The sequence below is a fragment of the Solanum verrucosum genome, unplaced genomic scaffold (assembly GCF_900185275.1).
Source record: "Solanum verrucosum unplaced genomic scaffold, falcon-dt-bn FXZP01000180.1, whole genome shotgun sequence".
Lineage (NCBI taxonomy): Eukaryota > Viridiplantae > Streptophyta > Magnoliopsida > Solanales > Solanaceae > Solanum > Solanum verrucosum.
The window spans coordinates 1,651,368-1,667,711 of NW_026020402.1; the positions used below are offsets into that span (position 1 = coordinate 1,651,368).

General features: G+C 31.1%; 2 protein-coding genes and 2 pseudogenes across 2 annotated transcripts in view; 2 read left to right on the forward strand and 2 right to left on the reverse strand.

Annotated features, from left to right (window-relative positions):
• The window catches only part of LOC125840269 (uncharacterized protein At2g23090-like), a 376,400-nt gene that overhangs the window by 275,418 nt on the left and 84,638 nt on the right, over window positions 1-16,344 (reverse strand). The gene's annotated exons all lie outside the window — the stretch shown is intronic.
• On the forward strand, window positions 3,829-4,813 carry LOC125840113 (mitogen-activated protein kinase kinase kinase 20-like; annotated as a pseudogene).
• On the reverse strand, window positions 8,079-8,534 carry LOC125840114 (SKP1-like protein 1A). The gene has a single exon (XM_049519088.1). The coding sequence runs from the start codon at window positions 8,532-8,534 to the stop codon at window positions 8,079-8,081; it is 456 nt and encodes a 151-aa protein (XP_049375045.1).
• Window positions 11,945-12,574, forward strand: LOC125840116 (mitogen-activated protein kinase kinase kinase 20-like; annotated as a pseudogene).

Below are 16,344 nucleotides of genomic sequence, written 5' to 3' on the forward strand. Positions count from 1 at the left end.
ATAGCTCGCTCTACAATGGAGTCTTAATTCATCGCCTTAGACAAGGCAGGTGAAGAAGTTGAATAGCTTCAGAATTTCTTAGAAGATATTCTGTTTTGGCCCAAACCAATGGCCCCTATATGCATACACTGCGATAGTCAAGTTGCAATAGGAAGGGCTGGAAGTGTTATGTATAACGGGAAGTCTCGTCACATAAGACGAAGACATAACTCTGTTAGACAACTACCCTTTAGTGGAATTATCACAATTGACTATGTAAAGTCAAAGGATAATATGTCGGATCCACTTACAAAAGGCCTAACTAGAGAGGGAGTTGAGAGATCATCGATGGGAATAGGACTATGGCCGAGAACAAGTCATCGTGGCGGTAACTCTACCTAGAAGACTGGAGATCCCAAGATCTAGATTCAAAGAGATAAAACAAAGTCATAGATGACGGTTCAACATTGTCAAAAATTATTTTATGTCCATTCTCATGATGAGACAATGTTCAGTAACCAGGATAAAGGCTTAAGGACTTTTTAATGGTTTCTAAGTTTGATACAGGGTATATCAAATAGTGTATCTACGGGATAACACATTTAGAAACCACCTATGTAAGTGTGAAGTGTAAGTTGCTTCAAGGAGAATCTGGTAAGGGCAGTTTTTTAAGCACTTATTAATCGAGATGTGTTCATGGCCGAAACGAACAAAACAATGAGAACCAAAAATAGTTCAAGGGTTGATTGTGTGACTTATGTTGTCTAGGTATACACCAAAGCTCGACAGTTCAAAGATATCAAATCTACCGATTGACAGAGTATATCTGATATATGTTCACTATGAAAAGTTTAAAGTTAAGCCTACTTATCCTGATGCGATTAACCCTTACTTACGAGACACACAAGTTTTTCATGCATATGTTTTAACTACAGTCATTCCCCATTCATGTGGGGGATTGTTGGGTTTAGCAAGGTATGAATGGGAAATAAAAAGAGAAAATGGAAAAGTGGGGGAACCAATTTTGGAGAGAAAATGAAATGTCATTGCAAAGTGCAAATGAAAAGTCATTTTGTCCATATTGGTAGAAGAAAGGAAATTGTTTTCCGTATATTAAGAAACGCTTCATTTAGTTCTTCAAGGGTTAAGAAGAAGGAGCCCCCTCGCGCCATCGTCGTTGCTCCCTCGGCCTCGACTTCGGCTTCGGCTTCGGCTTTGGATTCGGCTTCGAATTTGGAATTGGCAAATGATGTGATTGATTGATAATATTTTTGGACAAAATTTATTTAATCAATCTTGTTAATTCATTTCCTTTCTCTTATAAATTAATTCTGAATGTTAGTTAAATAACGGAATTAATTTGGCAAAACAGAATTTATTTGAAATTCATGTGTAACGGTAATTCAGAAGTCGCTACTTTTCCCAAAAGACACAACGTTCTGGAAAAAATGGGTCTGAACAGATTTGTCTGAATAGACACGTTCCTTGTTGTAAATGGCTATAAATAAGAGGTCTTTTCCATTTTTAAAGCACTGAAAAAATTTCCTCTCTACGTACATTTTCTTACATAAACAAAATTGTCGATCGATTGAATCTGTGTGTGCTCTTGTTATTGTTCTTGCGTTCGCTGGAGTTATTGAAGTTTGATGTACCGCTACTTCACTAACAGGTTAATCCGTTTTATCTTAGGAGTAATTAATCTGCAACCTCGGGTATAGTGAGGGGATTAAATTTCTTAAGGAAACACAGTGGTTTCTGTGGACTCGGATTAAAAGCATTCTGTCTATTTCATCTTTTTTTTTCTGTTTCTGTATTTTTGACTAACCTGAATACATGAGATGACAGACTTATCGACCTTTAATTTGATAAGTTAAGAATCATCAAACACTTCATATTATAAAAGATATAGTCAGTTAAAGTCGACTCTTATATGAACTCATGCGAAAACTTATTCAAAAGGAAAGGTTTGAACTTGACTTTGTGATAGAGATCCCTTATGACTCTAAACCACGTCTAATACAGTTCTCACACATAGGGATGAACCTTAACACATGTATAAGCAAGATATACCCCGACTCAAGTTAATACACTCATGACGAATGATTCAGATCTTTAGCATAGAATTTACAAGGTGTTACAATTACACTAGTGCTGACAATTTTATTCCATATTTATAAAATCAATCCATTTTATTCACTTTTCGATGAGTTGGATCACTCATATTTCGGTTGGATATGTATGGATTTCAAATCTATTGTTAACCTATAAGAGAATCGACATATATGGGTAAATTACAAGTATCCATATTTGACCATGGTAAGCCATTTCAAACTTGATGTATTTCTATAAGAAGGAACCAAAAATACATATTTTAATTAACTGAAGGTTAAATATATTGAGTCATTTTCTGGAAATTTGTATTATCATATCCATTCCTAATAAAATCATGTTTGTCTCTTCTTATGCTTTCAGATTAGTTTTATTTACTGTTTTTCGCCTTTTTTTTCTTTTTCTTCTTCCATTATTTTTCTTCCAATTTTTTAATGCAAAAATAAAGAAATATAAATTGATCGGAAGAAGTCTATTTTTTATAGAAAAATGCAACGAGGTTTATTGTACACCACCTTATCCTACAAATTTTTAATTATTTTTTTGTAAAATCGGAACACAAAAATCTATTGTATGCTACCTTACCCTTCATTTCTACAAGAAACTATTTTCTTAGCTTGAACTTATAACCCCTAGACAAGCTAAGTTAGAAATTGAATCTTATAAATGGTGATGAATATATCTTTAGTAAGTTTATATGATATCATTTTATTGATTTATAGAGTTTCATGAGAATAATGTTATTTTTCTTTTAATTTTGTTTTAACAGATTTATTTGACGATTTAAGTGCGGAAATGTAATTATATATTTATAATACCATTATTAATAAATACACTTTAAAATATATTTTAAAGACACGAAGAAAGAAATAGATAAGAAGAAGTAAAATAAATAAAAAAGAAAAAGAAATGAAGAAGCTAAGAACTTAATAAAATTTTCCACGAATGAAAAAGGAGTAAAAATGAGTTAAATCATTTTATTCCATATATTTGACCAAATTCATTTTTACTGAATTAGCATTCAATTCATTTTAAATTTATTATATTTATCCAATAAATAAAATTTCAAAAGATAAGTTCATTTTAGAATTGTAAAATGAGAATTGTCTTATTAGGATTTGATATTAAGTAGTGATAGCTCTTCACTTGATTCATTAATCAAGTGAAGGACTTAGAATTCAAGTTAGTCCTTTTAATAAACCACAGCTTTAAATTTATTTTATTAATTTTACACAACTTTAAATTTTCATATAATAAAAGAAGTAAATATGGAAAAGTTTAACAAAATTTCTTCTACTAGCACTATGAAAGGGAAAAACAGAAAAAAATAGGAAACAAAACTGCTACACAAAATCAGTACATTTTATTTATATTTTAATGAGTTAGATCAAAATATGAACATCAAATCTGATGTTAACTTATAAGAATATGGACAATAAATATACTTTTTAAATACTCCATTTTAAAGACATAAAAAAAAATAGATAAGAAGAACTAAAATAGGAAAAAAGAAAAATAAAAAAAATGGAAAAACTAAATAAAAGTCCATAAAAGAACAAAGAAGGGTAAAAATGCGTCAAAGAATTGGTAGAAACGAGTTTATCCAAATTTATTTTTACCGACTAAAATTCAATCCATTTTAATTATATTCTCATCTGATCATTTATCATGACTCCTATACATACACTAAGAAAAGAGCTCACATTCAAGTAAAAAAGAAAACACTGTGAAATAATTGTAATGGAGGAAAAACAAGCGAAATTTAAGTGACAGAGAGGTAGAACATTGGGGAAAGGAAGCTATCGCTTTGTATCATGGGCTTCTACTGATCCCTTCTCATCCTATGATACCATCTCTCATTGCTGTTAAATCTTGTATGTTGAAGCGCTCTCAGTCTCTTCGTAATGAAAGGGAATTCTTAAGAATGTTTGAGGATTGTCTTCAAATTATTCGATGTTTTGGATTTACTGTCAGCTACGAAGATGACTTATATCTTTACAATTTGTTGCTCGAATTTGCCTCAGCTGGAATCCTAGCTGATCGTATTGATGAACGAGGATTGCCTGAGTTTCAACTCCAAAAGTACACCAAAAATGTTTTAGGGCTCAGTTTGATTCACAAAAAAAGGATCATTCATTGCGACATAAAGCCCCAAAACATTCTTCTTACTACTGATGATGGTGATGATGGTATGGCCGAGGTAGCAAAGATAGTTGATTTCGGACTTTCCATAACATTGGAGCAGAACTGGAAAGAGAACGTGGGGAACAGAGGAACTAAAAGGTACATGGCACCTAAAGCTCTACTTAAGAAGGAGTACGGCCCAGGAGTTGATATTTGGTCACTTAAATGCACTGTTTACGAGATGATCACTAGGAAACCCCTATGGGAATCATCCAATTCAGAACCAAATTTTGAGAATCCCAAATTGTCTACAGAGGCAAAAGATTTCCTGAATAATTATCTAGTCAGGAATCCAAGCGCGCGTTCGAGTGCAGACATGCTCTTGAATCACTCGTTTCTGAAATCAGCTGACGATGTCCAGCCTCCAGATACGAAGAAGAGGCAATGTGATGGCATGTCCTTGTTACGGAAGAAACGTACAAAGACAGCATTCAGGACACAACCACACATTCGTGAATTGGTTATACAACTTGATTTAGATTCTAAAAACGGAAAACATTTTCCTTCATACCAAACACACCCTAAAGCTGCTACTTTCTGATTGACTATAGAACATTGGTTTAATTATCCTCAGCCTGTGACCAAAATGATCTCATGTGTAACCCCTTTAGTTTTAATTATCCTTAGACTGTGAGCTGTGACTATGAATTATGTTCTTCATCTCCATCATTATCCTTCTTGTGTTGTGTTATATAAATCAGAATGTAACTTCATTTTTTAGGCATCTAACTTGACTCTCTAATTGAGTTTTGTTATGTTTTGTTGGTATCTGTTAGATTTCAGATCAATAATATTGAACATGACTGATACTCCACAAGAGTTGTTAGTAATGTAACACATAATAAATTATTATATACTCCCTAATTAACAATGAGTTACTTAATAGGAAAAAGAGAAAAAGTTTAAATTTATCTATACAATACTCGAAATTGTTCAATTTTGCCTTTCGTTACAATTTTTTGTCTAACCCTACTTGTGCGACCAAGTAAAAATCTCATTTTTTTCCTTGATCGTTTATTTATATGTAAAAATTTATCAAAACTATAACAGAGTATTATATATGAATCCATAATTTTAAACTTACGAAAATTAAGTAATAAATTCATCTCTATGTTCTCCCATATATGTGAGCTTCTTAATTAATGCACTAATTTATTCACGGAACGAGGCAAAATTGTACATCTTTCTGCATTACATATCTTTATTTAAATGCATATGTTAGACCAAGAATGAGGCAAGATTGAACTCTTTGTAATCTAGCTTAAAATTAAATGTACGTTTTATTATATGATACTTATAATTAGCAAAGTTGAATGAATTTTTTATTACAAAAATAATTATTTTAACATTTTCTACTCTTTGTTATCTAGCGTAAAAGGAGGAAAAAAACATTTATGATGAGTTACTATTACTAACCACTCTTGTGGATGGTCAAATAAATTTCAACTTCAAATTATAGAAAATGTGAATAAGTTATCCTCCTAATTTGTTCAAACATTTGATAAATTATTAAACCTGAGCAATCTCAATTATCTAAAACTTCTTATTACTTAGTAAAGTTCAATGATTTGGTTACTACAAATTACAAATTACAAAACCCAGTTAGGTAAATTTAAATGATTTATGTATAAAAACTGAATAATTTTTATGCTGCAACAAATAATCTAGTAAAAATAAAATAAAAACTATGTTATCACGTGTGAAATCTAAAGTATTCTGTTTTTTCAAGTTTCATACGTGAATTATTAGGTATGAGAGTTTCCTGCCTAAATTGTGATCAACTATTTATCAAAATGTACCTCAGATCATCTCTATGTTGTTCACTTATTCTACCTGAAATATCACCACCATTATAATAGGAAAATCGAACAATTGTGAAAATCCATAAACATGTCTTTGGAAACTCCTTCCTCTGAATGTTTCTTCCAGTATTCAATCACTTTAATTTGGTCATTGGTTTGCTATGGACGTTAGGCAGGGGAATGATGTTTGAAACACAATCATCTTCAATCATATTCTTGATAGCTTATGACCTTACGGCTATCACCTCGTCCAATACAAATACCTTAACATCGCAAGTATTTAAAGTTAAGAATTTTGTTAAAGAAGACATGATGATAAAAATATATTTGAATAAGATATGTTAATTTATTTTTGTTGAGAATATCATTGAAAGGAGATTTAAATGATTATAATGTCAGAGAGGTTTGAAGGGCTTAATTTATAGAGCATTAGGTTTTCACTGTTCTAGTTGAAGTAGGAAGTCAAAACAGGAAAAAAAAGTTCATGGGAATATTTATGGAGACTATTGCTTAAAAACAAAAAAATTCTTGTAATTAGAGTTAATGGGTGTTTGATAAATCCAATCTTTATCACTCAGAACATATGTAACAGATAGGAAGATGGTGATAGGTACAAGAAAGCTTTTATTGTGTATCTTCTTGTAAAAGCTGAAGTTATTATAACTTTGGAGAATGGTGTTTGAATAGTTGTAGACACATCTTTAAGCTATCACTAAGTTTTCTTTAGTTATACCCTAAACAAGAGGAAATTAAGACTCTACCTAATTTTCTCAAATAATATAACTAGCTTTAATTTATTTCCAACTAACCTTCTTATTCGTGATTTTTTTAAAAGACATGTAAAGAGAAAAGTCTAATATTTAATATGAGACGGAGGAAGTAACGTTCATCATATTATTTTGTTTGTATGTTAATTGTCCTCCCAACATTAACGATATAAGTGGAGAGACTATTCTAGGTCTTATGATTTAGAGAGAAAAAATGCATCATTACCCCATTCAACTATAACACATAATTTTCTCAAATAATATAACTAGCTTTAATTTCTTTCCAACTAACCTTCTTATTCGTGATTTTTTTAAAAGACATGTAAAGAGAAAAGTCTAATATTTAATATGAGACGGAGGAAGTAACGTTCATCATATTATTTTGTTTGTATGTTAATTGTCCTCCCAACATTAACGATATAAGTGGAGAGACTATTCTAGGTCTTAAGATTTAGAGAGAAAAAATGCATCATTACCCCCATTCAACTATAACACCTTTTTTAAAAGACACAGGAACTTTGCCGAGGTCCTAGCACCCCCTTAAATAATTTAAATGTGGTAAAAATATCCCAAATTTCAGTCAATCTCACGTACAAGAAAGAAAGTGCATACACACACAAACTATTACCTACCACGTGCCAATTATTTTTTAATTTTATTTCTCATTCTATTTTTTTAACAAAAAATCCTCTTTACTTCTTCAATTGTTAATGTACGTTGGACTGCTGTAAATCCAACCTTTTTCCTCCTCTTCGCCGCCACCGGCTTCACTGCTATAACTCCATTTCAACCATTTAATTTTTCTATCATCCAATCATAGTTGTATGGGGTAACGGAGGAGGTCATGTAATGTAAATTATTTGAATCGGATATCTATTGAAATCTGTCATTAAAATGTTTCCAACCTCAAATTAATAATTTAATCTATCGCAAATGTGAATTAGTCATTTCTAGTGAATATAAAATATATTAAAAGAATTAAAACATTAAAAGTTGCTCAGATATATACCTAATTTAGGACTGTTTAGAGGAGATTTGAGTGAATAACGTATCTAAAAGGATAATATTTTTTTCTCAAATAACATAACAAGCTTTAATTTCTTTCCAACATAATTTATAAATCATTCAAAACCGAGCAATATTTGTTCAAAAAGGAACAACATAAGATAGAACTAACAGAAATAAAATAACAATAAAAATAGGATATAGCTAAGGAAATATGGAAAATATTATAAAATCATTCAAAAGCCCAAGCATTCTCTCTACGGACCTCCTCTTCTTCCTCTGGAGTATAATCATTCACGATACCAAATACTTCACGTATTTCCTCTATTGGTTTCCCTTTGATCCTATCAGCAAATTCTTGGATTATTACCTCCTTCAACTGCTTATCATCAAAAGAATTAGCAGCCAAGAGAACACCAACTAATTCTGATTGGCTCATCTTCAAGAAATCCTGATCAAAACTCTTCAACTGATCTTTCGTAACACCTTCTTCCGAATATTTCTTCCAATATTGAACAACTTTGGTCATTGTTTTGCCATCAACATTAGACAAGGGGATGACATTAGAAGTACTATCCACATCTTGTACCATGTTCTTGATGATTTCTGACCTCACAGCTACATCCTCATTGAGTTTGAATTCTTCACCATCGCTAGTCTTGAAAGTTATGAGTTTTTTTGAAGACATGACAAAGAAAATAGAAAGAGCTATGAATGAATGATTTCAATACATGAGACTAGCTTGGTATTTTATAGTGTATTAGATTTTAATTACTTTCCAAAGTTGTGGTAGGAATATGGAAAGCTAAATACTACATTGACCAAATTTATTATTTTTCCTTTTTTGAAGTTTAATTAATTTATTTTTTAAATTCTACCTATTATGTCTTAAATTATTATGATAATGATATAATTTAAAGTAACAAGGAAAGTTCTAAACTCATTGTTTCTTATCATCTACTAGAAGACGAGTCATTTTTGATAGTTATTAAAATCGCTTTGTTTGACTACATTTCCGATAAAAGTAATTGGGAAACTAAAACAATAGCATGACCATTTAATCGTTTACTGATTATGTCTATGTCTACTCGAATCTTCTTCGGGCAATTGGGTAAGTTTAAATAAATAAAGTTCAACATCGTCGCAACTATACATTATTTTGAGTGAATAATATATCTAGAGAATAGAAATATTGAGAGTAGCTAATAATATCTAAATTTTGGATTGTTTAGTGGAGACTTGAATCAGATGTCCATTGAAATCATTCATTAAAAGCTTTTGAATCTCAAAATTTAAAATTTGATCTACCGCAAATTTAAATTGATCATTTCTAGTGAAAATATAGTATACTAAAAGAATCGAAACATTGAGATTTTTTCATATGTATAATTTAGGACTATTTAGAGGAGATTTAAGCTAGTCGGTATTGAAAAAAAATCAACTCATGAGGAAGATGCGTTGTAATGTATAAATATTATGTAACTGTGTTTGTGATTATTTATACATAACTAATGTATAGCTATACATCTATACAATCTTACACTATTTATATAATATTGATATATTATATATATACATTCAGCCATTTAATTAAATAAGAATTTGGTCAATGATACATTTACTTGAGAAGCCGAAGTAAATATTGCCCTTCGGAATATTACTAGTATTTTTTCATACAATTGTAACAATTGATTTGTTCTATTGTAATATTTTAAGCTCATCCACTATCACCTTGCAAGATACACTATATATTGTGCAAAATGAAAGATGATACATATATACGTTCCTCCATTAATATTTTTTAGTTTCTTCACCCAGTGTTTAATATCCGCATTAAAGTTTAATTAATTTGAATTCACGCCAAGTAGAATCTCACTCGGACTATAGCGCTTTTTCTATACATTCTACCAATAATTTTTTTTTATATCAAGGCAATTGGATATGCTTTGAACGAAAATGACTCAAAATTATTAAAAAATTAAATATAGATATTTATTTTTGATATATCAAATTAATCTTTTAACCATTTGTCAGTGTACCTAAGTCTGCATCAGTAAAAGATGCAGCACATCCGGCGGAAGGAATGTAAGTATATATGAAATTGTATTGTATATAAAATTGTGGAATGAAACATAACATACATATCAAGATCAGTATAAATAGCTAGCATAATCATAATCGTGACATATGAAGGTTAAGAGATGAGGTCGTTCAGACTACCTTAAGGATACCTCTTTTTATCATATTTTAGTTAATTATGAGAGGTTAATAGTGTAACCGATATAAACCATCATGTGAGCGCATGGAGTTTGATCTCAACCCGATCAACTAAGACATCTCATACCTTACCAAGTATGAGACATACGCGTACATATCATATTATTTCATAACTAGTCCTTACCATGAGCATAAAAGGAGTCACATGAACCAACGATATGATCCTTAACCTATGTCGACAAACGTAGTTTCAGAGTTCGTCATTTGGAATTATGCCTTTTCAATTGGCTACTTAGCTCTCCTAAGCTCATGTGATCATGGATTAGCCCGGAGACTTATATCCATAACATTTAAGAACCATAGCTCATAAATTTCATTCATATCATCACGTCATCAGGTTACAGTTCATGTATCATAATTTTGCATTCATGAGAGACACATATCATATCATATCATAATAATAAAGTGGTATAGAGAATCATAAGATAGCATCATAAGGTCTTAAATGTGGGGACTTTCATAACTCATAGTTCTAAGGTTCATAATATAAGAATTCCACGAAAATATTAAGAAATCGCCAAAGAGTTATCAAGAAGTTATAAAGAAAAGGGATAAGGGTCTGGAAAATACCCCAACTTTGGTCGAATTTGTTGTTGCGATACTAAACTTTCATGAGAACCTATTACCTCCCTAGTCTATTTAATACCGTATTTTAAACATATATATTTTTCCACGAGGACATAAAAAATAATGCAAAATTATAAATAGTAATGTGTCCACGTGGGCACATATATACCTTTAAAATGCATTATTAAATAGTTCAGGGGGGTAAAAATACGGTATTCAATAATCTAGGGAGCTAATAGGTCCTCATGAAAGTTTAGTATCGCAACAGAAAATTCGACTAAAGTTTGATATCTTTCAGACCCTTATCCCTAAAGAAAATCATTAAAGTAGTTCTCAAGATAAGAATTTCTTCTTTTAGAAATCATTCATAATTTCATGTAGAAAATCTTAGAAAACGCATGTGTAAAAGAATTATCAAGAAATTAAATACTTTCATTGAGGAAATCTTGTAAAAACTCATGGGTAATTAAAGAATTATCAAGAAATTGAAATACATTCATGGAGAGTTCTTGGAAGTTCAAAAGGAATCAAGAGCAATTAAAGAATATGGAGTTTCGTTCTAACCCTAATTCATTCACGAAGGATTTTTTTGAATCATGAAAACGTAGTTTATTGTGGGGAAGAACAAGGTGGAGATAGTCTTACATACTTTAATGATGAAACTTGATGAAGAACTTTGGAAGATGAACTCTGGCTTTGAAGTTTTTTGAAGTTCTTGAGCGTAGGAATATATGAGTGAATGAGAGAATGTAATTATGAAAAATTGAATTTTACACGTTTAAAGTCATTTAGATAACTCCCTCCAAAAAGTTTTAGGACAAAAAGACCCTAAAAAAATGAAAACCGGAGTTGGAAGATGAAATTTCATTTAAATAGGCAGTGAGGTTTGCTTCCTCTCTGTCACGGATCGGGTCGCGGACTTCCACCAGGTTGGAGCATCTCTGATAAATAAGTCATAATGTCTTAGTACTTCGGACTCTCATTGACAAACGATCGATGGAGTTGGAAAGAAGACTCATCAACCTTTAATTTGATAGGTAATGAATCATCTAACTCTTCATATTATAAAAGATATGGTCGACTATATGAACTCATGTGAAATCTTAGTCAGTAGGAAAGGTTTGAACTTGACTTTGTGATAGAGATCCCTTATGACTCTAAACCACATCTGATACACTTCTCACACATAGGGATGAACCTTAACACATGTATAAGTAAGATATAACCCAACTCAAGTTAATACACTCATGACGAATGATTCAGGTCTTTAGCATAGAACCTTTAGTTTATCGTATTGATGAATGAGGATTACCTGAGTTTCAGGTCCAAAAGTACACCAAAAATGTTGTTTTAGGGCTCAGTTTGATTCACAAAAAAGGGATCATTCATTGCAACTTAAAGCCCCAAAGCATTCTTCTTAATACTGATGATGGTATGGCCAAGGTGGCAAAGATAGCTGATTTCGGACTATCCATAACTTTGGAGCAGAATTGGAAAGAGAGCGTGGGGTACAGAGGAGTTGATATTTGGTCACTTGGATGCCCTGTTTACGAGATGATCACTAGGAAACCCCTATGGGAATCATCCAATTAGGAACCAAACTTTGAGAATCCCAAACTGTTTACAGAGGCAAAAGATTTCCTAAATAATTGTCTGGTCAGGAATCCAAGCGTGCGTTGGAGTGCAGACATGCTCTTTAATCACTCGTTTCTGAAATCAGTTGACGATGTCCAGCCTCCAGATACGAAGAAGAGGCTTTGTGATGGCATGTCCTTGTTACGCAAGAAACGCACAAAGACAGCATTCAGGACACAGCCACACATTCGTGATTTGGTTATACAACTTTATTCAGATTCTAAAGATGGAAACTCGTGCCCAAATTAAAGCTGCTAGCTAGTTTCTGATTGACTATAGAAAGTTGGTTTGTAATGTATTTAAAGTAAGAAGTAGATGTGAGCCTGTGACTAAAATGATCTCAGGTGTAACCCCTTTAGTTTTAATTATCCTCAGCATGTGAGTTGTGACTATGAATTATGTTCTTCATCTCCATAATTATCCTTCATGTGTTGTGTTGCATAAATCAGAATGTTATATGAAATATTCCAAACCATGTGTTATGTTCATCATTTGATTTTTGTGATTTAATCTTTGTAACTTTATTTTTTTGGCATCTATCTCGACTCTCTAATTGAGTTTTGTTGGTATCTGTTAGGTTTCAGATCAATAATATTGAACATGACTGATACTCCACAAGAGTAGTTAGTAATGTAACTCATAATAAATGATTATATACTCCCTAATTAACAATGAGTTAATTAAATAGGAAAAAGAGAAAAAGTTTAAATATATCTATACAATACTCGAAATTGTTCAATTTTGCCTTTCGTTACATTTTTTTTTTTTTGTCTAACCCTACTTGTGTGACCAGGTAAAAATCTCATTATTTTCCTTTATCGCTTATTTATATGTAAAAAATTATTAAAATCATAACAGAGTAGTATATATGAATCCATAATTTTAAATTCATAAAAATTAAATCATGAATTCACCTTTATTTTCTCCCATATATGTGAGCTTCTTAATTAATGCACTAATTTATTCACGGAACAAGGAAAAATTATAAACCTGTGTATTATACATCTTTAATTAAATGCATATGTTAGACTTGGACCAAGAATGAGGCAAAATTAAACTCTTTGTTATCTAGCTTAAAATGAAATGGACCTTTTATTATATTATATGATACTTATAATTAGCAAAGTCTAATGAATTTTTTATTACAAAAATAATTATTTTAACATTTTCTACTCTTTGTTATCTAGCGCAAAAGGGACGAAAAAATCATTTATGATGAGTTACTACTACTAACCACTTATGTGGATGGTCAAATAAATTTCAACTTGCAATTATAGAAAATATGAATAAGTTATCCTCCAAATTTGCTCAAGCATTTGATAAATTATTCAACCTGAGCAATCTCAATTATTTAAAACTTATGGTTCCTTAGTAAAGTTCAATGATTTTTGTTACTACAATTTACAAAATCCAGTTAAGTAAATTTCAATGATATATGTATTAAAGCTGAATGGTTTTTATGCTGCAAGAAATAATCTAGTAAAAATAAAATAAAAATTATGTAATCACGTGTGAAATCAATCCATTAACCTCTGATTGGATGGTTATTATTTTATAATGTATCATATTGTGTTGCTTTAATAAACCTTATGAAAATTGAACAATTGATAGTTGAAGTGTGTTTTAATAAATAGTTGATCGATGATAATAGCTAGTTGTATTATGATGATTATATATTGTTGATTAGGTATCAAATCCAAAGTATGTGTTTAAGGCAAAGATTATTGAGACAATAGAAATTCTGGTGTTGTCCACCCTCAAATGGAAAATGAATCCAGTGACACCACTTTCATTCATAGAGCATATATATCATCAGGAGAATTCTGTATTATTTACCATCTATAATTGCAGCTACAACAATGTTTTATGTCATCAATGAGATTAAGCCATGCAATGCAGTGGATTACCTTAAGCAACTTATGGGTGTACTTAAAGTCAGAAAGGTTTGCACTCTTTAACATTGAGTTCTATTTTCTGTATAGACCTCTTTGGGCTTCTTAGTAATACCTTATAGTACTTGATTAATTAGCACCATTATGCCCATTTGTTTTGTGTGTCACTGAAGTTGTTGATCTATATACCACAAATGGAAGTAAATTATAGTTGAAAATATAATGAATAAAAATAAATTATAATAAATATTTAGGCTAAGGCGCGAAAATTTTGCTCTTTAAATTCACTGTGGTTGCATGTGTCTTTTTTTATTTTGTTTCTGTAGGCTTTTAGGTTTAGAGAATATTTTTCCTTTCGCGTCGTTTGTTCATCTCATAATAGAGGTATATATAGATACAACTAATACTTTGTTGACAAGTAGAATTAGAGTAGACTTAGGACTAATACTTGACCCCTACTCCAAGATATATATATTTACATAATAGTTCTAGTTTCAACACTCTCCCTCAAGGCGGTGCATATATGTCTATCATGCCTAACTTGTCAATCATCTCATGAAAGACCTTCCTTGATACAGCCTTGGTAAACACATCTCCCAGCTGACTTTCAGACTTGACAAATGGAAAATGTGTAATCTTTTGATCTAACTTGTCCTTAATGAAGTGTCGATCAATTTCAACATGCTTCTGATCATGTTGAACAGGGTTCTGTGCTATTTGAATTGTGGTTTTATTATCACAGAATAAGTTCATTGGTCTTGTACATTCAATTCCAAGATCCTTCAGAACATATTTAATCCATAGTAGCTCACACAAGCCATTGGCCATCCCTCGAAATTCTGCTTCTGCACTGGACCTCGCGACAACCTTTTGCTTCCTACTTCTCCACGTGACAAGATTGCCTTCGACAAAAGTGAGATAACCCGAGGTTTTTCATTCTTCAAGATATATATATTTACATAATAGTCCTAGTTTCAATAGTCATCCCATGTCCTGTCATAGTATGTCAGAATTAATATGTGAGTTTAGTTCATAATAAACGTGATCTTATTATTCAAAGTGAGTAGAAGAATATTCCATATATTATAATGAAATGAGCTTCTTAATTAAAGCACTAATTTATTCATGGAACGAGGCCTTTAAGGAAGCACAAAGATATAATGTTTCATAGTATATATAAATCTATGGAATGATTGCTTTCCAACCTCATCATTCCTTTTCTCATAATGTCTTTTGTTCGATATTAAAGAGAGTCTCAATTAATTATGTCGTAATGATGTATATATAATAACTTCTGGTAATTATACGGCTATGTATTATATTTTGTTTTAAAAAAAACTCATGGTAGCAAAGGATGGCAGATGTGTAGTGACAATTTCAAGTTTATGAATTCTGAATTATCTCTAAACTCATACACATTATTTTAGTTTTTTGATTCGTTGTTATGTATATCTATCTATATCTATATTACCTTAAAAGCATGAACTCCTAACTTGAATATTAAATTACTATAATATCCCTAACTTAGGTTGTGACTTTTTCGATGAGTTGTGACTTTTCTGATAAGTTGTGATTTTTTTCAAAGGGTTGTCATTTTTCGTTGATTTGTGACTTTTCCAAAGAGTTGTGACTTTTTCAATAAGTTGTGACTATTCCAAAAGGTTGTGACTTCTCGAAAACGTCATGACTTTTCAGATAAGACACAAAAAAAAATTGTTCATATTACTCTTTGTCGACTATAAATAGAGGGGATCCTTCTAATTTTTCAACCACAATTTTGTTTTAATATTCGGCGCTTCTTCTTGCATTTTAAAAAAATTCGTGTGATTTATTGTCGTTGAATGCATTCGAAGTTTAGGGAGTATAAGATACCACTATTCTGATGAAGTTAGTCGTTCTATCCTAAGAGGGTATATTTCTTAACCTCGAGTACTTGAGGAAAATAATTCTGATGATATAATCATTATTTTTTTCGCTTAGTATATACATTAGTATGTAATGTTCCAATATATGAAGTTAACATGATGTAGTCTAAATTGATTTGTTTTTGTTTATAATTTCTCTTGGGATGTAGTTATATGCTTCTGAATATCTTATTCCAAATTTATTAAACTTCTCAAGAGTTAG

Coding starts and splice junctions, on each gene's coding strand:
- LOC125840114 (XM_049519088.1), bottom strand. CDS start 8,534: ATGTCTTCAAAAAAACTCATAACTTTCAAGACTAGCGATGGTGAAGAA.